The following is a 24,661-nucleotide window of genomic DNA, read 5'->3' as shown; positions in this document are numbered from 1 at the left end:
AGGCAAAGCCCAAGCACTCACATCGATTACACTTCCTCCTACAATATCCTGATGCTCCAGAGACCTGAGCCGAGGTATCCAGCTGTGTCAGAGCATCCATCACCCGCATGGAAGGGTCTAAAGTGCTGCACTGCATTAGAGGGGATTCCTTTGGGAAGCCCCATGTCTATTAATGGGAACACTGAGATGCTCGGTCTTAAATGAGATCAGCAGCTCTTCAAGGTGACTGGTTTTGCTTCAGTGTGATTATGGGTGGGGAAGCTAAGTGTTGTTTTCCTGTAGCACTTGGCTCGAGACTCGATTTGGAAATGTATTTTGATATTAAAACTAAGCCTATTGAGATAGAAGTCGGCAGACACCAGAGGGAAAAGATCTGTATCAGCAAACAGAAAATCATGCCCTGTTTGAATTGCTAATGAAAACAATCCTTCCACGGTGCTGAGCGGTTATACTTTGTGAATAAATTGCCGTAAGGGAAGATTACTCTTTCTTTAGTGAACTATGATAAAACTGTTGTCCTTATTCTCCTTATACTCTCTATAAAAATATAATGTGATGCTTATTCTTTATTGAAATTTAAAAAATATGAATTGAACACAGCAGCAGCCGACATATTAGGCAGAGACAAAGATTAGTCACTGAGCCACTTAATAAAAATGATTCAAGACACTTTTAGTGGACAATTACAGTGCAAGTCCTCTCCTTGTGTAATTCCCTTGAGTCAACGATGAAGTCAAACTGTCAGGAGGTTGTAAAGAGTCTATATATATAATGTAACAAGTTTCATGCATAGTGAAGCAGATAGAAGTCTGTCTAATGGAGCATGAAGGCCAAATATTATTCTTAAAAGCTTTGCCTTACAAATGTAAGTCCAACAACTCTCCTTTTAGGTATTAAGTGGTCTCAACCAATTCTTGAGGGAAATGTCAGGATTTGTAGCAACTAAATTGTCCATCATGTTCTTCAGACAGTCACTAAATTTGTCTTTAAGACATAAAATCTACCCTGCACATTTTCACGTATTAGCAGTAGTGCCCCATGTTCATCAAATTGAAAATAAAGTAAAGTACTAGTTACTTTAGTTGGATGCTACAGTTATAAAGTGAACATGCAGCAGCAGAGTATTGTCACGTCAGATCAGAGTTAAGTGGAAAGACAGTGGTGGGAGATTTAGTGTCAATGCAAAAACACACCTATGTGGTAAACAGTTGATTTTCCAACGAGCACAGTATTGGATTGACTCAACTGTAGAAAACAGTTACTCGAATATATTCTGTTTTCAGTTATTCCACTGCTGCTCTTCACTGTGGATGCGGCATCGTGGAATAATGCCATGTGGCTTGTTAAAAAACAAAACAAAAAAAAGTCATTTCCTGCTTATCGGGCTCAGTCCCTCAGCACAGCACCATACCAACTGTCACTGTCTGCAGAGCAAATGTTAGCACAATTCTCGCTGTGGGATGCCAGCTATAAATAGAGCACAGGAAGTCATCCAGGAACAAAAAACAAAAAAAATCAAAAAAACGTCTGTGCTGACTTATATTTTGAAGCATGTAATGATGCCTGCCCGCAAGAAACCCCCCGAAGCTAATCCTATTTAATTCTCTGGACACTTCTGAGGACAAAACATGCCTCTTAGAGTTGAGGAGATAAGGTTGTTTTACTGCTGCACATTATGTGAGGACGTCGGTTTGATCCTCTTTAATTAATGATTCACATGAGTCTGCAGAGGACGGTTCCTGGTGGGAAGGTTGAGGCCGATGTTTTGCATAATGGCTGCAGTCAAAGTCAATTAGCATTCAGGACGTTACAGAAAAAGCTTTTATCAAGTTGGGATTGTGTTTTTAAATCGTGGGTTATCACTCATGCTTACTTACCATTTATATGCTGCCATTTTTATTGAATCATTATATTTCTAAAGAATTGAGCACATTTTACATTGAGATAATGTTGATTTCATTTGGCAGTGTAAAATTGTAAAACCACATAATTTCATTCATGTGACAAATCCACATTTCTTCCCTCGTATTCCCAGTTCAACTTAAACAGCTTCCACTTTGCGGAAGCTCCATTTGTTCAGCCGTGCATATGCTAGATAACTTCCGTCATCATTATGATTACCAGCAGATACTGTTTGAAGTGAAAGCGATTAATGAGGGGTGTTGGTGAAAAGGGGGATTAAGTTGAAAGATCCACACCAGCACTGACTCGTTCAAGGAGCTCTGGGGCAAATAGTTGATGCATGAACCTTAATTATTTTTCACTTCAGAGATATTTTTTCTAAATGAAATATAAGCTTGAAGGAAATGGTACGGAAGCTGGATGACTCCATCGTGCCAGAAAATAGACAAAAATGCAATTAAATCCCTTTTATGGTTCTCAAGCATTAAATCGTGCTTACGTTGATCTTTTTCTGACAGTTTTTCTGGGGAAGAAAATAAAAAAGCATCACGTGAGGATTTTGAGTTAAATCAAATATCACCTTAAAAAAGGCTTTTGCTCATCTCTCAAGAGTTTTGTCTTCAAAGTTCCAAATGACAAGGTGGTGGAACTTGTTGGTTGTTCCAAATAAAAGAACATGAGAAACGGCAAGTGAAGTAGAAGAAAATGACATGAAATGAACTGGCAAACAACACTTTACAGTATAACGAATGAGTTTTAGCACTGGACTTTCATCATGATTAATAGATTCTTGCTAAAAATCAAACCAACAAGTTGTTCAGCAGAGAGATCCTTTTTTCACCATTCCCCATATCACAGAGCCAAACAATTGGCAACTATTGTTTTATTTATTTAAGATTTGTAATCAATAAAGTAATCAGTGAATTTCTACGGAGGATGGGACATGGGCCAAGAAAAAAAATCCAAACAAATACTTTTTTCTCTTTCTTTGACATTGAGGTCTTCTTTTCTTGACATTTTCACAATTTTTACTGAATAATTCATCGATGTTGATGGAAAAAAAATCCGGCAGATTTTGGGAACTGATATCTCTGAGTGTGAGTACTTTGCTTTGGCCTGATTGAAATCAAGGTTGACTTTTGAGCCTTGGCAGAGGAATGCGCTCTTTTCAGAGCCATTCATGTTTTTACCGGATCCACACTGCCATTTGTTAGGATTTGCCCTCCTTTGTTTGATGTGATAATGATTAGAACATTTGGGTGGTAATATTTCCAAATCCCACAGTATGAGGTTTTGTCTTTGTCTCATGGGATGCCTAATATTCAGGTCCAGAGGTGGGAGTTTTGAGTTCTGCTCCAGTTCCGAGCGCAGCCGTGATTTGTGGTCTGTGATCTTTGTTTGATGCCAGGCCAAGGTGTTCAGTAATGTAATTTACAGGTACCACCTCCATGTCCCTACAGGCTTAGCATCATAAGCTGTTTGATTCCCATGAATGTGTTTGTTGTTATTGATGTTAGCAACATCTGATGCATATTGTACTGTTGCTCTCTCTCTGATTAAGAGAGTTCTGTGGAACATTAGAATTAAGAAAACGGGAAGAAGAGTGAGAACTTGAAAAAAAGGGCAAAGCTCTTCTTGATTGCCCCTCAAGGCAGAGTCAGAACCCCCCTACACACACACACGATCCCAGCTCACTATCTTCCCTGAATGCGCGGCCTATTTTCCCTGTCAAGGTGGTGTCCTAGATTCAAAGTTCCATCACATGAGTAAAACAGTATAGTTGAGAGAATGTATTAAGAGGGAAGTGGATGATGGGAATATCAAGCTGAATATTTCCCTTCTCAAATGTTGTGTATGCGGAATATTATTTAAAAAAAGATTTGTGCAAAACCTCCTCAGAACGTAACTGACCTGTAGGGAAAATTTGGAACGCCTAATATTGTGTCCCTGGAGAAAACACATATTCTAAAAGCATTTCCACCCCCCCAGTGAGCTTATGCATATGCCCTCTCCTCTCTGCATGGTGCCTGTGCAAATATCTGTGCGTTCCTCTTTATATTATTAATTAACGTTCAGCGTAGGTGTTCCGCCAGAGCAGAATTCACCCGGGTACGATTTTAACTCCTCATTGCAAATTAAATTACCGAGCGCGGAGCTCAAAGAGACAGCTGGTAAACGCTTCATGTAGCTGAAGGCGTGCGGCGCACATGGTGCCTATTACACCACAACACTCACTTCCCTGAGTCAGCTCAGATACTGCGAAACGCTACACAGGTCAGCTGTTTGCTCTCCAGAGTGTCGAATGTTTCTAACTTTATGTGAATGCACTTGAGCCTCGGGACGAGAAAATGCCATGAGTGTTTTGAGTGAGGATAATGGAGTCTGTGCACTTACAGAGGGTGTGAAAGTGTTGCCAGGCATCAGTTTAAGAAAGATGCAAATGTCATCAGCGCACAACCTCAGCCTTGTCCTCCCTAATCATGTTATGTGCTCTTTAGTGGCTTTATCCATACTACTACATTTTCAACGTCCACGTCGTCGTTTGCAAACCGAAACAGAATTGATAACGTAGTGCGGATAGCCTAATTTAAATCACCTTGACTTTGCACAGGTCACAGATGTCGACCTTTACTCCGGCCTCCCAGAGACTGTTCCGACTGAGTGCACCTCACTATTTCCTTAAACGTGTTAAAATCCAATTAGCCTCCCTCCGCTTGTTCCTGTCACTCTTATCAGTCCCAGTCCCTCTGCACACTCGCATAGGATTTATTAAAAATTTAAGCCCTCCTCCTTTATGAGGATAATATATTGGAAACCCTGCAGCATCAACATGGAGCTCTTTAATAATTCATGTGTGTAGCCTGGTGAAGACACAACATGGACTGCAGCACTTTAGCTTTGTATCTGTGTGACAGTTTACACTGTGCAACCCTGCAATAAAGCCTTGGACCTGGAGTTGTTGTATGAATGTGACTGGGGACAATCCAAACTATACTAGAATATAAAAGCTTTGTTTATTTATAGGGTGATTTCTTAATTTCGGTCTTATTGTTCTGATGTTGGCAGTTTCTGTCCTCCATATACTCCATGTATTGATTGAAAACTTTCCATTGGACTTGAGATTCCTGTGATCTTAAATATGCACATTGTCATTAAAACCAGCAGCTTCACCCCAAGCACACTATTTATTTAAAGGATTTCGTTTGTTTGTTTACCCCATTGTTCTCTGTCTACATTTGCTGTCTTAACACTGTTCACACTGTGAGAGTATAATTTGAAATGTAAACCAAAATGATATAAATGTATATACATAATTTTTCTTTTGTTTGGCCTTATTAATAAATGCATCCATTTGTGTATCCTTTAAATTACAATAGAAGGTAATGAAGTTGTTTGTCTGTGATGTTCAAAGGATTGAACGCACAGTGAAGTCAGAGTGAAATTCTTCTCCGGGGACGCTGCAGTCTCCCTGATCTTATTATTCCCTTCATGTTGTCCTGTGGCTGAACTTGAACTCTGACCTCCTGTAGGGAGGAGAAACAAAAAAACTAAATTCCCTCATAGATCAAGAGGAAAAAAAAGTGCACAAACCCACTGACTCAAAGCGCACCTTCCATGTGACACAAAATAACATGCAGCTCTCACCCTTAACTGTCATGCACTTCTCATCCAGAACCGTCAGAAGCAACAAACCATTGAATCCACCGTGCACCTTCACACTCACGTGTAATAACATCAGCTGTGCTCTGTGGGTTTGAAGCTGCCCCCGCGGCGCGGCTGAAGATGAGTTAATAATTCAGAGTTGTTGGACGCGGCGTAACGGGGACGGTGTTCTCTGCTGTTCGCCTTCACAGCTGCATGGGGCCTGCCAGTGACAGATGGCTCAGCCCATGTGGAGCGTTTGGTGCCAGTACAGCCGAGTACAGTGTGTGTGTGTGTGTGTGTCTTTCTTCCTCTCCCCCTTTTGCTCTTTGTCAATCTCAGTCTCTTATTATTCGGTGTTATGAGCATAGAAACATCTGAACACAGGAGAAAACTAAACAAGGCACCGCTTCCATATTATGTGCTTTTCTTTATCACAGCAGACTTTGGTGTTGAAGTAATGCTTTGAAGTGAAGTGCTGTGGATTGAAATTAATGAATCATGTTTCACTTATCGTCTCATCAAGTTTATCTCGGAGTGTGTTTTCTAAGTTATTCCCCTCCTGCCGCTCCTCTGCAGGGTGTCCAGGTGTCTCTGAGAGATATTTTAAGATGTCTGCATGGGCACAGCCCCCCTCCCTGTCTGCAGCAGTGAGCTAGAGGACAGGTCGGAGCTACTTGTTGAAATCACAGCAACAGCGGGATGTCGGTCTGTTCAGTCCATCAGCACCCAGCTAATTCTGGGTTTTTCTGGCAGAGGTTCTTGCTATATGCAAATAATGGATGTCAACAAAACTCTCTTCAATCTCAGTGGATTTGAGGATGAAGGATGGATTCAAATTCAGAATAACAGGCACCCACAATATCCACAATATGAGGTTGAGTCAAGGCCCTGCAGTCTTTGGGTCTTAATGCACATCCCTCCTCCAAGGCTAATGCCCTTTCTCGCCATGTCAAAGCAATGTTTCATATTAGTTATCTAGACTGTGGCGGCTCGTCATATTCTAATTTGTCCTGCAACAGTTTCCTAATGAGCTAAAAAAAATTCTACTTTATAACAACACAAGTCTTCTCTAACTTGGTGGGGGGGTTTTTTCTGTTGCTTCTTCTTTTTTGCTCAAGCATCACTATTTGCTGCAGGAAAGTTGATACTGTCCAAGCAGACAGTCACATGGGAATGAATTCTGTTGGAAATGCTGCAGAGAAAGTGAAACAAAAGTCCTGGATCTGCCCATTTATTCAGATCCGCACCAAAATGTAATGGGTTCTTTCCTGTGCAATAAAGCATCCTTTCACAAAGTGTCATGGTAATTTGTCAAGTAGCTTTTGCATAATTCATACACTCACTAAAGTTGATCCAAGTATCCTTATCTTAACTTCCAGTGTGTGTGTATTTTGAACTGTCACTCTTGCACAAGTGTAAGAACACAAATTGAATTCATTACATCACAGAGAATAAGCTAATTCTGAGCCAGGAGTTGTACACACTGATCTGTTATTTGAAGCCATTCATCCAGAAGTATTTATAAAGATAGTTATCAGCTACATGGCATTTAGGTGAATCTCTCTGTCTTTTTGTCTCATCAGAGCTTCCAGAGAACTGGACGGACACCAAGGAGACGTTGCTGGAGGGGATGGTGTTCAACGTGAAGTACCTGGGTATGACACTGGTGGGGCAGCCCAAAGGAGAGGATATGGCTTCAGCTGCCATTCACAGAATCGTCACCACGGTGAGTCACCGCTCCCCTTCTGACTCGAATAACCTTATAACACATGATATTTTACTCTGCCATTTAGAATACCTGCTTGGCTTGTGCACGGTGTTTATTTAAATTCTTATGCAGCACTTTATTTCCTCCATTCTCATATATGCAAACAATCATGTCTAAGATTGTGTTGCCCCCTCATTAGCAACATGAAATTTCGAGGGTGACATTGTGAAGATTTCAATTACAGCTGTGCTTTTTATAGAAATTCTCCTGTGGGTTTCACAAATTACAGCCTCAATGCACATTATCTGAATGACTTAAAGTTGCACATCCATGACGACCCATGATAATTTGTTTTTGGGACAGATATTGGCAAACTGTTGCACCATATCTACAGTATATATATATACAACTTGGAACTTGACTAGAAAAACACTATATAAATACAGACCATTTACCTATTTTCCATAAACTCACTACCGAAAATACTCATTGAAGTGGTGAATTCCTGCAACTTTCTCTAATTCTCTTGTCAAGTACTTTCAGTGAGGTCATGTTTACATAAAGGTCAGTGTGGCCGCATGGGATCATAGCAGCTAATCCAGGATTATCTAGATTTGAACACTTGCGGCAGTCAGATTAGTGATATGATGTTTATTCAACAACACTGAGCCACACAGACTTTCTAAGCAGGGTTTTCCACATCAATTCAGAATCCTGTCAATTCACATGACACTTAAAAAAAACTGTAAACTGCCTGTATATCAGCTGGTGTGTGGCTGACAGAAAAAATTAATCATTTTCTTTTATGTTTTGCAAATGAACGCATGCGTTATATTCATGTGTCTTCCCTTCAGGCACACACGCGCTCACCTATTCACCGAATGCTGCCAACAATAAAAATGTCTGATCTGTGTGAAGCCTTTCTCTGCAGAGAGAAAAACCTGGCACATGCAGCGTAATCACAAACCCCCTCATTTCTCAATTACGCGCTGAACTGAACCCAATGGCAGGATTAAGATTCTATTGATTTACAACAGGACAGAAGAAGAAACTCCGTTGTCTCTGTCTGTTCCCTTGGAAACCAATCAACCTGAATGGGACGGCTGAATACGTTACGATAAGACAAGACAGAGGGTGCAAACGTATATAGAGGCAGGCTGAACTCGGCGTATCTCCAGCTGACAGATTGGTTTTTGCCTCGTGGCGTGACACTTGTAACATAGCGGCAGAAAATGTTGCACCAGTCGTTAGCGCTTCCCACATGAATGAGCTGCCACATTCAGGCAGGGCACCGCTTTCCCTCGCAATTTCCCTAATTTCAAGTGATGTGCGTTTAAGGAGAATGTGCGTTAAGGAGAATGAGCATGTCTCAAGGGGCTTTAGGCTCCTACAGAAGGCCACAGTACCATGCTGTCCTAGTTTTCATTTAAACAAAGATCCCATTTGATCATCTCTATTTTAACCTCCTGCAAGTGAGTTCTCATGGAAGCTGAAATCACAATTTCCCTCACCCCCCCGTATTCCTTCAGTCACTCCACCTGATGTCATTTTGGTGTGAAACTAAACTGCTTTCACTAATTTCATGGTAAGGAGGTCACTGTCATTGTCACCAGGGGCTCTCACAGACCGCAAGCTCAGCACTTCGGCTGTAATTTCTGAAAGTCCAGATGGAGCAGAGCTGGCAGGGGGAGTTGGTGGCAGCCAGCCCGACCTCGAGCACTCATTCTGGGCTACACATGGCAACCCTTTCCTCCCCCGTTCTCTCACATTTTATAAATTCCCTTCATTTCTGGGACAACACATGCAGGCTGCCTCTTTCTTGCTCGGCAGCTACTGTCGCTTTTGAGGGTTTAATCAAAAGTGAAATCATCTCGTATTATTGTCAGAGTGAAAGGCTGGCTCTGTCTATACCCAAGGCAACATATTCCCCATGTGATTTTAACATGTGTATGTTTGTTATTACATTTCACGCTCACAGGCCAGAGCCAGTGCCAAGAAGTTTCGGAAAGTGACCCTGACCGTGTCACCGAAAGGCATCGTCATCACAGACACAGAGACGACAGACCTCATCGAGAACGTCTCCATATACAGGTACAGGTCCAGCGAAGGTGGCTTCGTTGTATGATATCATCTATCTAGGTCACTTTCCCCTCTTTCCATTGTTTTGAATTGTTTTCGTAACTAAACCTCGGTTGTTATGAGTCTCCTCTTTGATCGTTTCACTCCAATAACAGGGAGGGGGATGCCGGGCGTGTCTCTTATTGTCTCCATCAATGTAAACTAACCTTTTCCAGCATCGTGCAAGGTTTCATTCGAATAGATCAGTGTGTTTGTACGATATGTTCTACTGGCCTGAGACCACCCTGTAACATAGACCGGGCCTGGTGTCATTGAGGATTACAGTCTAAATATCAGAGCGCTGGACTGTGATTACAGAAAAGGCTGCAATGAGGATGTGTGCGCACAGGTCTGCATCTCCCTCTCATCCACCTTATCAGCGGTAGCAGACCACCGGCCAGGGGAATCAGCCTCATCTTTGATCTCCCCTCTCCTTATCGTTCCCTCCTCTTCCTTTCCCGGACCTCCTCACTGTGGAGCACCAAATCTTTCTGCTCATATTAACATCGTCGGGGCTCTGAATGCAGGAATACCCACGACTAATTGCTCGCTTTGAAGCTCACACAGTCTTTGCTACCACCCCCCCCCGACTAATGGTACAGGAGAGATTGAGGGGCCACATACAGAGTCTGGGTTGACTGAGGATTCATTTATCCCCTTTATGAGACCCTCCCCACCCCCACCTCCTCCTTAAAGCTCCTTTCCCCCTCCTGTCCCTCCTTCCTTGTATCTTATTTTTGTTGCACATAATCCATTTATTGGCCAAGAAAGCAAGTGAGGGGTGAAAGACAGTGGAGTGCGGATGTAAGAGAGTGGATCAAATTGGTCTCTGTTTATTGTGCTAACAAGTAAGGGAGCAAAGAGGCAGCTGACAAAGGTATGAGTAAATGTGTGCACATACGTCCAAGCGTGGCTGCAGCACACATGGTGTGTTGTGTATGACTGTGTGCATGTCTGGTTAATTGTGTCTCCACATTCACTGGAAACAGAGCTGTGTTCCTCAGGGTTGAAAACGGACTGTAAGGCATATTGTGCACGATATTGGAAATGGAGGTTAACCACGAATTTACACACACACACACACACACACCTCCCTGCTCACACCCAAATTATATCATACTTATCAGTGTTCAGTTTTAAAAAAGCCTGCATGTTAAAGTTCTTGACGGTTTTTCAGTTTAAAAGCACCAGGCACTGATATTATATTGTGAGCTTGATCTTCCAACTCAAGTCAAGTCTACTTTTGTTATGCTGCATTGAAAAGGAATCAGCCATCACCATCTCCAAACATGAGGACAGTCCAGCTGAGGAGGCCAATGAAAGGAGTCGAACAGAGAAGCATCACAAAGTTCTTCGGCAGAGTTATGAGGAGAATATCTGGATGGAAACAAAATGAAGAACAATGTGAACAGGCCAAGTTCTACTAGTTGCCTGTGGTTATGTCGACTCCCACTATTGATAAAGTAACATGGTCTTAATCCTTAATTGCCTTCTTATACAATCAGTCTGTGTTGTTTGTCCTTTTAGAAAATCCCCTATTTAACATTTCCTAGAGAGCAGAAGGTTGTGAGCGTGTTCAGGTTCCTCTCTGATTCTGATTGAGATTCCGACAGCAGCTCTTAGTAGCCGAGCAGCATATCAATCAGCCAAACCCACGAATCAGAGAGTGAGGGCTGCAACGCTGACTGACACTCCACCTGCTAATGATGCACGCTGCCCTGACATGCCATCAGATTTGTTAGAGACACCTCTGCAGGATCTCTAAGCCGAGGACGCAGGAACGTGATCGCGCTGCTCGTGCACACACATGCAAATCTTTTTGACCATCTCTGTTAGCATGACAGACTGCTTCTTTACTTTTTCACAAAACAGTTTTTGACAACTGCTGTTTTTCATGATTGCGCTTATGTCTGAGTGAAAGTGGAACAAAGGCAGCCCATTGTTGCAATAAACAGCCTGACTGCTTTATTCAGTGAGAACCTTGATGTGTGAAGTTCTATTCAGGCCGTACTGTAAATATTTAAATATTTCCATTGATATTCCCCCGTCTTCCTCGCAAACACGGCCTGCTCGATGAAGTGAGGAGATCAAAGGGGTGCGGTCCGCAGAGCCTCTTTGGAGATATGATGCAACCTGACAGCTCAGCTTCTGTTGTTAGTGAAAACTCTGTGATGCTGTCAATTATTTTTTTTTTCTCCTGTTGTTTCAAGCTCAGGGCTTATCTCGTGAATGTGAGCCATTGTTCGCCACATTGCAGGCAAAGCAATAAAGATGTTATTTTTCTTTCTTGCAGTAGTTGAGAAGAAATCTGAATTCCCAAGGATTCAGTTCTTTTGGCCTTCTGTTGACTAATTATTTGTATTTGGCAAAAAGGTTAAATCTTAAAATGTGTGTTCACTCCAATGATGTTTGCAGAGTCTTACATGAATTTACACATACATATAGATAGATACACTCTTATTCATCACGCTGCTGCTGTTTTTAAGGGGAGATTGGGTGTGTTTGCAAATTTCATAATTAAAATTTTGCCTGCCAGCATAACATAAACTTTTACAAATTAAAATGTAAGACAAAAGTGCTACTAATTATAGTACTACACTACACTTCTGATATAGATGTCAGGGAAAGCGATAGCCTGTGTGTACAAATATGTAAAGAAAAAAGAAAAATCTAAATCAAGTGACATTTAAATAGTTTTTTCCAATTCCAACTTCCTTATTGCCTTTAACATATCTAAAACAATGACTCTTTTATGACACATCAGCTTCACTTTTGCTTGAGTTACTGCTTTCATCACTAAATTTACTTAGTATTGTATTATTATGACTCATGCATACAGCACAGCTATTAATATTCTTGAAAAATAAATGTGCAGAAAAAACAAAATACAAACCCACGGAGGCCTGAACTATGCAAATTCCATCAAATAAGTGAACATTTAATCAGTTAAAATAAAGAAAATAAAGTAAATATATGATAATTGAATTTATATTAAAACAGTCTGTGTTGTTTTTTTCTGAACCTAAATAGGTCAACCCCATTAACTTCTTCTCTGCTTATATTTTATGCAATTAAGGCTCAAATATGAGCCCGAATGTGGGGGTTGGTGTTGGGGGTGAGTGGGTGGGGGGTGTCCTGGGCATTGCTATGTGGGTCATGCATCAGTGGTGCAAGCCAGTAAACAATCTGAGAGTGAGATGCGAAGGCTGGTGAGTTCACGCTCATTGTTTGAGCAAATTAATTACTTCCTTTTTAGTGCCTCTTTTGATGTCGGATGACAGGAGAGTGGCTGCTGTCCACGATCCCTTGCTGCGCACAGTTTACAAGTTACTGTAACGATTATACACTGCTGACCTCAGTCGTGTGGCGTCATCAAATTCAGTCTCATTTGATGAAAAACAGATAAAACCATGTAGGACGAACACAAAGTTTACAAACTTCACTCATCGACTGTTTATAAAAAGCTCTGCACAAAACTTCCGGTAAACACAAACATGCCAATTGCTCTTTATGCTTCTCACAATAGAGGATGTGTGTTTAATTATAGTGACAAAGGTCAAATGCATCAGTCACCGTGGCTCATTTACACATCTGTTACCGACTGCTTGTTCAGGTTACAACCTCAGACCAGACGCACACACGGAGACTCCCGATCAATGCAGCCTTTAATAGCATGCATAACACCAGAGAAAACCAATCGCTTCAGTGAACCCGCACAAGCTGTTGCAAGGGAGCGAAATGGCTCGATGGACTTTGTCTAGATTGGTTTTAGATAACCATTAAAAATCACAGGCCAGGGGACTGTCGGCTGGATTTGCAGACGAGCCGACTCCTTGAAGAGCAGATATTAGATCCAGGAGAGATTCAGAGTGACTCAGCGGAGAGCACTACGTAATCCAAGACTGTCCACTGACCGCAGACATTCACGTCAAGAGGCAATAAATTATTTAACATGAGGGAGATTATTTCAGAACCGAACAGTTTTCTAAATCTCATAAAAGGCATATTTCCCTGCACCTTCATTATCATAACATTGCAATGCAAAAAGCAAAAGTATATCAACATTTGGGTTTTTATACAGGCTTTTAATTCAAGTTGTTTTGTGACCTTGATTTCATCTATTGTGCAATATTTTAAGTTATGTTAAATGATTTAAGGCTTTTCTATTTTCAGTTTATTCCCTGTTTATTTGATACATTTTTATATGTACATATTTTGAGCCTGTTCAGTACTTTGGTTTAAACATGCTTTATAAAAAAAAAACTTGACTTGACTGAAGCACATGCTCCATCTGAAGAGAAGCACCAGCTTCAAGCGTCTCTCGTGCACGTCACTGCTGCTCATGTGAGTCCTGCTCCACTGTTCCCAGCTGTGGGACCTGATCAACATAAAATTCAAAAGCGCTGGTTTGCATATGCAAAAAGCACAAAAGCAAAGTTATGGCCCAGATTGCAGAGTGCATTACCTTGATGTGTAAGGTTTGATAAAGAGTGCAGGCTAGTGGCTGATGTACTAAACATGTTGTCTTTGCTGTTTTACGTGTGCATGTGATTAAAAATGACGTTGAGGAGACAACTTGTTCCCTGTCTGGTGCAGTTGTTTTGTTTATCATTATAAATGCATGAACGTCAGATGGATTGATAGTGTTGGTGTATTGTAAGTTTGACGTAATTTTTTCTTCTCCGTCTTCTCTTTCAGAATCTCTTACTGCACAGCAGATAAAACTCAGGACAAGGTCTTTGCGTACGTCTCTCAGTGTCAGTTCAATGAGACACTGGAGTGCCACGCGTTCCTCTGCCAAAAGAGGAAGATTGTAAGTGTGCAGGACTGTGACTTTCTTTACCTGTATATTTATCTGAATCTGTATTTCCCTGTAGTAAACTGTATATATCTGGTGGGTATTGAATGCATAGGTAAGCAGGTCAGGATTTCAGTTTAATTGGGGACTTTGAAAGTATTTGTAGTGAATTGCATTGGGCACAAGTGGCATGAATGTAGATGGCTCCATCTTGTGGCAGTCTCTGTAAGGCCAAGCTAGTCTGAATACTATTAAATCAATGTAATAGTTTCTAGACTAGCTTGAGGTGAGTTCTATAGAAATGCATTTTTTGTTATCAGTTAAAACTGATGCGATAAATATTTATATTATTTTGAATTAATGTAAAACTTTCTTAATGATCTTAGAAGAAGGATAGGAAATACATTTGAAGAAGTCAAATCCAGACCTCCTCCTGACCGCAAAAAAATGGAATGACAGCTTTTCACTCTTTGTTTGTGTTGTTACTGTATTTTTCTCTTCCTCTTAGGCTCAGGCTGTGACATTAACAGTGGCCCAGGCCTTTAAAGTGGCTCTGGATCTTTGGGAGATTGCTCAGGAAGGTGAGTTCACTGAACAAAGGGAAAGTGACCTTGGGGTGAGTTCAGTGTTGCAGGAAAGAGTTTGAAAGTGATTTTTTTTTTTTTTTTAAAGCAAGATATTTCAAACACTGCCCTCCTTTCTGTAACTTTCTGCACTGCCCTGTATACCTGCCACTACTGTACCTCATGCATCTAAAGCTGCCTTTAATCATGACTGAATAAGAACCATATGTAAAAACATCCTATCGTTTTCTTTTGGTTTTATTTTATTTTTTATTAATTTCATGTCTACAGGCAAAAGCAAGAAGACCAGGGCCTGCTGCTCCTGTGCATCAAGCAACACACCGACAGAGACAACAGACAGTCAGTGTGTTCCCGCAGGTACGTGTGTTTTACTCCCTCCTCACCCCGAGTGTCATGGTTTATATCAGTAAAAGGCGGCACCATTGAGCCAAACACATTGTGTTGAGAAATACTTCAAAACAACTGATGATGATCCATCTTACTCCTAAAGAAGTATTTTAACTTCTGCTTCCACTATAAGGAACATCAAGACACTTAACTTAATAACTAGTTCTCAGATTTCACTTTGAATCACAATATTGTTGATTTAATCACAGAATTTGATTGCTGTAAAAAAGGACAACTGTAATGTGTTGCATTCAGTGAAGTGAGAAACTGAACTGATTAGATACAGAATTCCAGTATTTGCATCTTTGCAGGCTCCACACTTATTTTTAATTCTCCTAATCACTGTAAAGTAAAAGCTACTGTGGTCACTTGCTAATACAATGTACAATGTAGTGTGACCGCTCACACAAATTAAACTTCAATCACTCCTCACACACACACACACACGTAGAAGAAATCATCTAATTACTCGAGACTCATTAGTCATTCGGAGGAGCAGCAGTTTTTCAGCACTTTCCAATGGCCTTGACATTTATAGGTCAAAAATCTTTTCCACTCTTTGGGGGGCCAACGGTCTAATAAAAAAAAAAGACTTGATCATCCATTCAGATTGTTGTTGGTTCAGTCCTGGCTCTGCAGCTCCTTTCAATTAAAATGTGCTCCACTCCCGGTGGTACTGGCCTGAGGACAGAGAGAAAATCTGATGTGAAGCCTTCAAGGAGTAACTCAGAGAGGCTAATGAAAGCTTTACAAATGTGATTTACTTTAAGTAAAGTGTGAGTGGTCTGCAGTTGTGTCAAAAATAACCTGACAAGTCTCCTCCTCTCTCTCCATTGTTCGCTGTTTTTTCTCTTTATCCTCCTGTCAACCTTTCGTCCGCACCTTCCTTCTCCGACGCACCCAGCTGCCCACAAGCCTGTCGGGATGGAGGAGAGACTCCGCTCTCGGCCTTTCTTCTCTGCGGCGCTCAGCTCGCTCTCACCTCGTAGTAACCCCACTCGAAGGCGACCGATCAAACATGACTCTTGGGTAGGTGAAAGCATCTGCCTCCGATCAGCTGATTTGTGTTGTCTGTAATTCACAAATTAAAATTTTAACTAACTCCCAAATTTTCATATCTCAGCTCACGAGATCTGCCACTGCCGATCACTGATCAAACACCAGTTCTCTCTTTTTCCAAACTTTAAATTCCATTGTAACTCATTGCATGGAAGTCATTGAATTGATATTTCAGTGAGGTAGTATGAGGCCAGGCAATGTTGTGTCTCTAAAGCCTGAGTCCATATAATAATGACACTTTATTTTCATCTCTATGTGTATTTTTTTAAAGAAAATCTAAGTGAAGACTTACATTCTAGATATTTGATTATAAAAAAACCTTAACAAATGTGTCACTGTAAGTTTGTGATCTTTAACACAATCCCAGCATGTATCCAACAAAACAAACATCTGCGTTATTTTCATGATCTACACAGATTTGATGCTAAGTATGTAAGTTTATGACAAAAATCAAAAGCAACATTGAACTGAATGTTTTGCACAAGCTGGAAAAGGAAAGAAAGAAATTAGCTTGTCATGTGTAACAATCAAATGAACAGCAGAATGTAAATCTATACTATAGTTCTCAAGAGGTTTGAAGACTCATTCAGTTTCCATTTAATCAATATTATATTGGTACTATATAAGTGAACAGTTAAATTCAGCCGTTAAAAAATTAAAGTTCATGTTCACTTACACATGTTCAACACTAGATGGCAGCATGTTCATTAGAATAGTTTACTTACAGACTGAACTCAGGTAGATAAATTCATCTGTGTTCAGAGTTGCATCAGTTTCCTGAAGGATTTACTCCTCGAGAGAAATTCTGTTTTAATCAAGTTTAACCGGATCGTTGATGTTCTGTTTGATTTGTCCTGCATCGAGTTAAATATGATATTTATCCTCTGAATTGATTACATCTATTTGCAATGAAATAGAGAAACACAAGGTGAATTTAAACAGGTTGGATCTCATGTGTGCATGATTTTCCTTGTCTGGGATATCGGTGTATGAATATTGATTGTGTTGCAGTCACAGTGATTGTACGATCTAATCTTCTTACTGTCAGTCATGGAGTAATTTATGTGGCTTTTGAATAAGATGTGATAAAGTTAAGATGGACGATAGAGTCAGTGGAAATGCACCGGGCAGCGAGTTTGTAATTTGAAGTAATTGATGTGTGTATTGATTCATATTGTTTATGGCCCAACAGGATGTGGAGGATGGACTCGATGATGCGTTCTCAAGGTAACCTCTGCATATTACTACAAGGCTGCGCAACACTGGGGAACCACTATTCATTCAGTAATGAATTATAATTTTCCACAATTAACACTTAAAGGTCCAGTGTTTAGGGTTTTGGGGGAATATATCAAAATAAATATGATATAATAGTCATATTGCATTTATATGATATCTACACTGCTTATGCTTTAAGTTTTGTGGAGGGATCTGGAGCCAATCACAGCCGACGTGGGGCTAGAGATGACGTACGGCGTATCTCAGGGTCAACATACAGAGACAATCATTCACTCTCTTAATATTCATACTTATATTTATAATTTAGTAGTGTATAAATTACCCGTGACCAAACGCTGGCTCCGGAGAAGAGAAAGTTCAGAAGGGGAGGGTGAGGCGAAGGATATTCACTTAGTTGCATTTTGCAACTTTATGACTAAAGGACTGCTGTGACAGTGGCCGTTTCATCTTCTTATTCATGCATAATCACTTTCTGAAGTGGTTTGAATGAATTTATACTTTGTATTTAAAATACACTGTTCATTTCAAGTTGAAGGTTTTATTGTAGGTTTTTAAATTTCAGCTGCAGCAGAGAGAGCTCCGGTTGTGAGTTTTGATAGAGTGTAAACACAGCTATAGACCCTTTTCCCCACTACATTAACTTTTTACTGATATTGATAATACTAAAGGAGATTCTATATATCACCGTGCTGATTCATAATTGGCTTTATTGGCCAAGAAATTTGACTCTGATTTCACATTGCTCTCAGTGTACATGCATAAAATGAAAGTAGGAGAATTTGCAATATGCATTTTCAATTAAACAAAAACATGTGATTGGGCTGTTGACATCGTGTTTAACAACAAGCCGAGTTAACTGTGTAAACCATGTGTAGTCAGCAAGCATCCCAAACTCTTGCAAAGGTCACTGTGCCACAAACAAACTGCAGCCGACAATAGAAATGACTGCAGGGATGATCCACCACCTCTGCTGACAGAGCCGAGCCAAGATGGGCGCTCCAGCATTGAGCCGGGATTACAATGCAACACCTTTTTATTTTCTTTGAAAGTGTGACAGTCTGTGAAATTGTTACTTCATGGCCGAGAGACGTCTGCAGAGACAATTTGAAATGTGGGTCTCACAGGTTAATTGTGAGTCAACAGAAGTCGTGCATGGATGAGCTCGTTCATACAGACCCCATGTGATGGACAGAAACCAAATTCTGCACCATAGACTGTATGTGAAAATGGAGGAAGTGAGAGCTGCCCTTAAATGAAACCAGAATGTCATGATGGTTGCTGGCTGGTCATAGTTATTTGAAGACCAAAAAAAATGCAATGTTTGTATCCAGGATATTGTGGCTACAGTCTGTGTTCTAGACTGTTGCACATAGATGTGCATACAGAGATACAGCCTGATTCCGACACATGATATACTTCTCGCTAATAATATCTCATGCATTTGGTCACTCTGACAGACTCAACCTCTCTTTAACAACGTCCATCCATGCACCACAAACTGCTGAGGACATAGGACAAACAGTTCAGGGCCACACACACGCACACACACACACACGCACACACAAACGCACAGGCTGTATGTGTCCTGCATTGCTGTATCATCATCATAAAGAGAGAAGAGCGGTGGAAAGAAACATTAAGTGTGTGTGTGTGTGTGTGTGTGTGTGTGTGTGTGTGTGTGTGTGTGTGTGTGTGTGTGTGTGTGTGTGTGGGAGGATGAGATCAGAGGAGGGAGACAGGTCATCAAAGGGGCTGCTCTCAGCAGGGACGGGGGGGAATGCTGACCACCAGCGTGGGTGACTGTCAAATGAAGGAAGGTGGAGCACTTGGAAATGTGACCTCCTGTTGATATTGGATTTTGGGAGTGCCTCAGCCGACCTCCGCTGCAGAAATTAGCAGGGCTGTCAGGCTCTGAAGTGTCGGCATGTGAGTGGTGGATGAGATCGGTCTTGAAACCTGGATTGCTCTGCACCACGTTGAGTTGTCACAACTGTCGCACCTATTTAAGGTTACATGTGCATTGAGTGAAGACCAGCAGAGCAGGGGTTGTGGTCTTGGATTTCAAAAATAGCCCAAATGCTTTAACTCCAGACACGTTGGGAAAAAATGGTTGAGGGGGCTGCATGATTTGTGAAATGAAAAACAAAACACTCGTCATGAGCTCGTTCTCTGCTTCCCTTGTTGAAAGCATGTGAATCTAAAGATTGCTGTGGGTGTCAGTTGCTGTGTGAGCGGTGAACTTTAAACTACTTCCACTCCCCCTTGGGTTCCACCACCAGCCTATAGGAGTCCTTACCAGGGCTGTATATAGTGATACAACCAGCAGAATCATTTTTAATGAAGTGCATGAGCACAGGTCATGGTGTATGCTCGGTATAAAAATGAACAGAAGCTTTTTTCTTCAAGTGGAGCCTCTGTGCTTGCTGCCAGAATGATTGGTGACCACTATTGGCATTAACTTTGTTTCAAATGGGTTAATTAAATGGTTTGATTTGTATTTAAGATTTCTTATACGAGTGTTGACCCTAAAGTTGAAGTGTCTATTATGTAACCGCTCTCTTGGCTCCATCATAAACCGAAGATGCTTAAATAATTGAACCTCATCTAAATGGAGTGGAGAGTCCTCCTTTTGTGGTTTAAGCCTCTTTCAGTGTTTCTTTACTGTATGCATGGCGGGGCAGGGACAGCACTCGCGGCCATGCACGCACACTTCTTCTTAAAGGCTCCTCTGTGAACCGTTTCAGCAAAAGAGAGTTTTCGCTTATTTTAACCTTTGATTCGCCTCATCGTGGTTTTCTTCTTCTGTCCTCTGCCTGGCATGCAGCAACATGGAAGTAGAGATGGACACGGGTGAGTGATCAGTGAGTTCATGTTCATTTGCATGTTGCATGACGCCCTCCTGGATAGAGATATCATTAAATAACCAAAACCATCTAAATCTATACATTTGTGACTAAAAACCACATATTATGAGTCATTTACTCCACTCAATACATTTTTAATAAAAATGATCTCACTCTGAACCAACCAATCAGAAGCTAGATGGCTTAACTGTGCATTCACACACCCCTCAGAATTCCACAGGTTCTATTTCATGTTTGGAAGGGGAGGGGGAGGTGAGGAGTATTCAGCTGCAACGTGCAACTTCACCACTAGATGTCACTAAATTCTACGCACTGAACCTTTAAATCAAGCCACAGTTTTGTTCTTTATGTGCTCAAGTTATTGTTTGGTTCTGATGGTTACTGTTGTTTATGTGAGGAACCTCATAGGTATTGTAATTCTCCACCTGCCTGATGCCACTCATGACTCGTCACATTGCACTCTGTGTTTATTCAATGTAAATCCATCATCCAACATGCAACAAAATCATCTGCTGCATTTTTTCTTTTTTACCTTTTCCAAAACACCGTGAACCTTTTTGAAAATAGTAAATATTTAATGCCTCTCTTGCAATCTCTTGTCTCTGTCAGACTGGCCGAGTCCCGCTCCGAACCCGTCTCTGACGATGCAGCTCTGAGTCCCCAGGACGTCTCCTCCTCATCTGTAGTTAATCTGCAACAATGAGTTTGTTCAAGAACTGCCCAATATACACTGCAAGAAAATGAGACAGAAATCATATCACAGTCCCTGAGATAAAAACAAACAGCATACATCAACTGAACAGGCAGAAAATAAACCCGCTCCCTGGTGCATAACCAAAATCAGAGAGGCTGTGTTTGAAATTCAGAGGCTGCTGCAGAGGAGTCAGAACGAAGCCTGATATTATAAACTGCTATTTCTGTGAATACCACTCAACACACACTGTACCAATCATTGTTGGTATTCAAAAACTGCTACATGAACGACAAAAGGCGAGAAAAGTGAAATATTTCGACAAAAAAAATTCTCAGAAGATTATCTGACGGCCTTTCATTGTATCAAGTCTCCTCCTTTTTATTTAAAATGTGTAGAAACACTGTAGCACATGGATTCCACTTTTAAATCCCTGATGGAGATTGCACAAAGATTTACTTTACATAAAAAACCTGTGCATGTGTGTGCGTGCGTGCGTGTCCATCCCTCTCTGGTTTGTCTGATGAGACTGGCAGCGGTTCCTCCTGCAGACCCTGATGAGATCCAGCATCTGAAAACATCATCAGAAGTTGGTACGAATGTTCTGTTGTGATGCTGAGAGAATTATTATTTGTCCTTGAGTGTGTTGAGCTGATTGAAGCACTCCTGTTGACAATGACACAGCATGTGATGTAGTAATTAGACATTCAGACGTGAAGACACGCTGTACCCATGTGTCATCTTCTTATTGATTGCAGCATAAATGCATTGAAATGAAAACCCCCGTCCACACTGGTAAATAATGAAATGTTCCTCACAGAGGCAGAAAGTTAATGTTGACAGAGTCGTACATAAAGTTTTTTTGGGCCAGAAACTCCTGAGCACAAGCAACTTAAACAGCATGAATAAATTATCCAATGACAAAATTTATCAAGCTCCAAAAATCCCAGATCCTACATTTCCTATAATCCTTATTTTTGTAAAATTGTGGTCTCCAAGTTCAAGTGGTGATGACATCACTATGACATCACTATGACATCATCAGGGTTATATCGTTAAACTTTGTCCGGAGCCACAACTGAATTCACTCGCAAGATTTCCCAGGAGGCGTCAGGCTCATAGACTGTAAATGAAGATGGACGGCATGACAGCTCCCCAAAAGTGACGCCAAAGCATTTCCATCGCCCCCTGGTGGCTGGCTGTAAACTTTCCTGTTGTAGATAAATGAGTGATCAGGATTATTAATCCACTGACAATCTCTTGGTTTGTTCACTTTGTCAACAGGGTTGTAATATAAAGAAAACTCATATTCATCACTAAACACAGCAGCAGAAACATTGTCTCGCCTTCAGTTTAGCTGCCACAGCCTGTAAAGCTGCGATGATGACGACAGGTTGTAAAGACCACAGTATGACAAGGCCAGACATTTCAAATAAAGAAACCTATTTCCGTATGCTGTATTTTCTCAATGTCGGAGCTGTGTAACATATGTATGCATATTGTATGTATTGTAAAAGAAGTAGGATTTCACACAGGTTGTTGTTTTTAATGATAATTACCACTTGTTGATATGTGAATGTCTACACGCTTGTATGTTTTGATTTAGGTTAGACAATTTATACAAATCTAATTGTATGTGCTTTTTATTGCTGCAGGAATTTCTTTTATTTTTTCAAACTAGCCATTAATAACTCCTGAATTGGTAAGTAGATGCTGTTCACGTTTTTCCTCTGCGCCGTCGTCCCGATTCTTATTACAGACAGATTGCTGCTGTGCTTTGACTTTTGAAAATTATTTTTATCCACCACTTAGACGACGCTCTCTATGAAGAGCTCCCTCTCTCTGTATTCATCGGATCATGACTGAGAATAATTGTGACGGCGGGAGACAGTGGGGACTCGGTGTTGCTGTCATGACACCCGCTGCAGAATAAGTGGATGGCTTATCAGGTTATGCCATGAAACTTAATTGCATTGTTTCGTTCCTGGCTAGCTGAAACGCCAACTTTTTTTAAAGAAATCCTGCCCCGTATTGTTCGGGTATCATAAATAGCTCCTGGCATGTCTATGGTTGATCTATTGAGCCAAGTATGCATTTCAGTATTGACTTCATCTGTCTCTCCAACATCTTTCCTCCTGAGTAGAAATTATGTTTTGCAATATTTCCTCATCCTTTCAGCTTTGTCATTGACTGACTGATTCATGTGCGGATGCTTCACTGATTCAAGGCTCCTGGAGATGGGCTGTTGTCCAGAAGCTCTCACACTCATTGGTTTTCGATAATGACAACCAACAAACTGAACTGGACAATACGGCAAAATGATCTATAAGTTGCACTTTCATATATTACACTTACAGTAGAGCACATACCTCCACCAAGTCTGCTTAAATTCAATCAAGCTGCTCCAAATTGTACACACTCATAGACATATGCCTGATTTTTGGCATCAAGATTTATTCCCTGGGTAAATGGTGAAAACCGCGTGGGAAATAATTCGGTTTTGCAGCCTTCATCACTGTTTATTTAACCGCACGGATAAAACTTTTGTTCCATGTAGCCAGTATCATGATGAGCGCCAAATTGTACACACTCATGGATATCAGTTCCATAAATGTGCCAATTATTTTTACATCAAAATCTATTGAAAACAATGAAAATGCAAATTAAAAAAATCTGTCCCCTGATCCGGATCCACACTAAAATTAAATGGGTTCCTCCATTGGTCAAGCCCCACCCCTCCACTAAAATTTCAAATCAGTTGTGTTGTGGAAATGCTTTGAGTAGTTTTTGTGTAATGTTGCTTAGAAACCAACCAACAAACAAAGGAGCAGACAGAGATCCTTGGTGGAGGTACTAATTAGATTTTGCTGCCTGCACCACTTTTTATCCTTATTAAGAATCGAACAAGCGCCTTGTACACATGATTTAATGGCACAGATCAAGCTTCTAATACTTCTAATACTTGCTCCATGTAGCCAGTACCATGACGATCTTTAGCTGAGAGCTTCCTGTGAGGGAGGAGGGGCACAGACCTGCACGTAGAGGTGTAAAATGCCAGTTTGAGTCCAGAGTCCACTGGATACAAATCACCCCGTGAGGGTCTGAGACACTGAAATCATTTGAGGCTGGTAAAAACAAACATGTTGAGTAGAGAAACTTCATATAAGCTATTATCAACCCAAGTTAACCACTGACGTTTACAGTATCGGTTTACGTTTCGAAGAAGGTGCTTATTTTCTATCTATGCAATTAGTGGGTTTCCAACCGTGTTGTAATACTATGATAGCAATTTGTGAATGAACCACAAGCAGTTGTCCTGAACTGTGTAAAGATTTGTACAGCATTTGGAAACTGTTCTGGTTTGTTACATATTTATGCATAATAAACAACTTTTTACAAACAATTCTTTGTGCTGAACTTTTGTTTTAGCGTCAGACAATGTGATGGAGCTGCGTCTTTCAGGAGAAAATCAAAAATCCTCCCAGACTTTCTGCTGATGTGTCCAGAAACATTTCAGTGCAGACATTAAATTAGATCTGCCCTCCCCCCCGCCCCTTCAGAAATTCCCCAGCTCCCTGGTCGATCAAAAGCAAGGGGCAAGGACATTCTCTTGCTCTCCGCTCTCCACCTGATCCGACACAATCACATCGATATGGTCTCTTCAGC

General features: G+C 41.0%; 1 protein-coding gene across 2 annotated transcripts in view; it reads left to right on the top strand.

Moving 5' to 3' along the window:
* Positions 1-24,398, top strand: part of LOC109636012 (low density lipoprotein receptor adapter protein 1) — a 36,652-nt gene extending 12,254 nt beyond the window's left edge. Inside the window, exons 2-10 of one of the 2 annotated variants that reach the window (XM_069515598.1) lie at positions 7,131-7,273; positions 9,234-9,346; positions 14,072-14,186; positions 14,680-14,752; positions 15,026-15,112; positions 16,047-16,171; positions 17,394-17,428; positions 20,265-20,290; positions 20,914-21,768. In XM_069515598.1, coding sequence (XP_069371699.1) covers positions 7,131-7,273; positions 9,234-9,346; positions 14,072-14,186; positions 14,680-14,752; positions 15,026-15,112; positions 16,047-16,171; positions 17,394-17,428; positions 20,265-20,290; positions 20,914-20,960 — 764 coding nt within the window. In that variant the 3' untranslated portion in view covers positions 20,961-21,768. Of the gene's footprint in view, positions 1-7,130; positions 7,274-9,233; positions 9,347-14,071; positions 14,187-14,679; positions 14,753-15,025; positions 15,113-16,046; positions 16,172-17,393; positions 17,429-20,264; positions 20,291-20,913 lie in introns of both variants that reach the window. The other variant, XM_069515599.1, reaches the window with a different exon arrangement.
* Positions 24,399-24,661: the final 263 nt, after the last annotated feature.

The sequence above is a fragment of the Paralichthys olivaceus genome, chromosome 19 (assembly GCF_024713975.1).
Source record: "Paralichthys olivaceus isolate ysfri-2021 chromosome 19, ASM2471397v2, whole genome shotgun sequence".
Taxonomy (NCBI): Eukaryota; Metazoa; Chordata; class Actinopteri; order Pleuronectiformes; family Paralichthyidae; genus Paralichthys; species Paralichthys olivaceus.
This window is presented reverse-complemented; position numbering and strand designations above follow the sequence as displayed.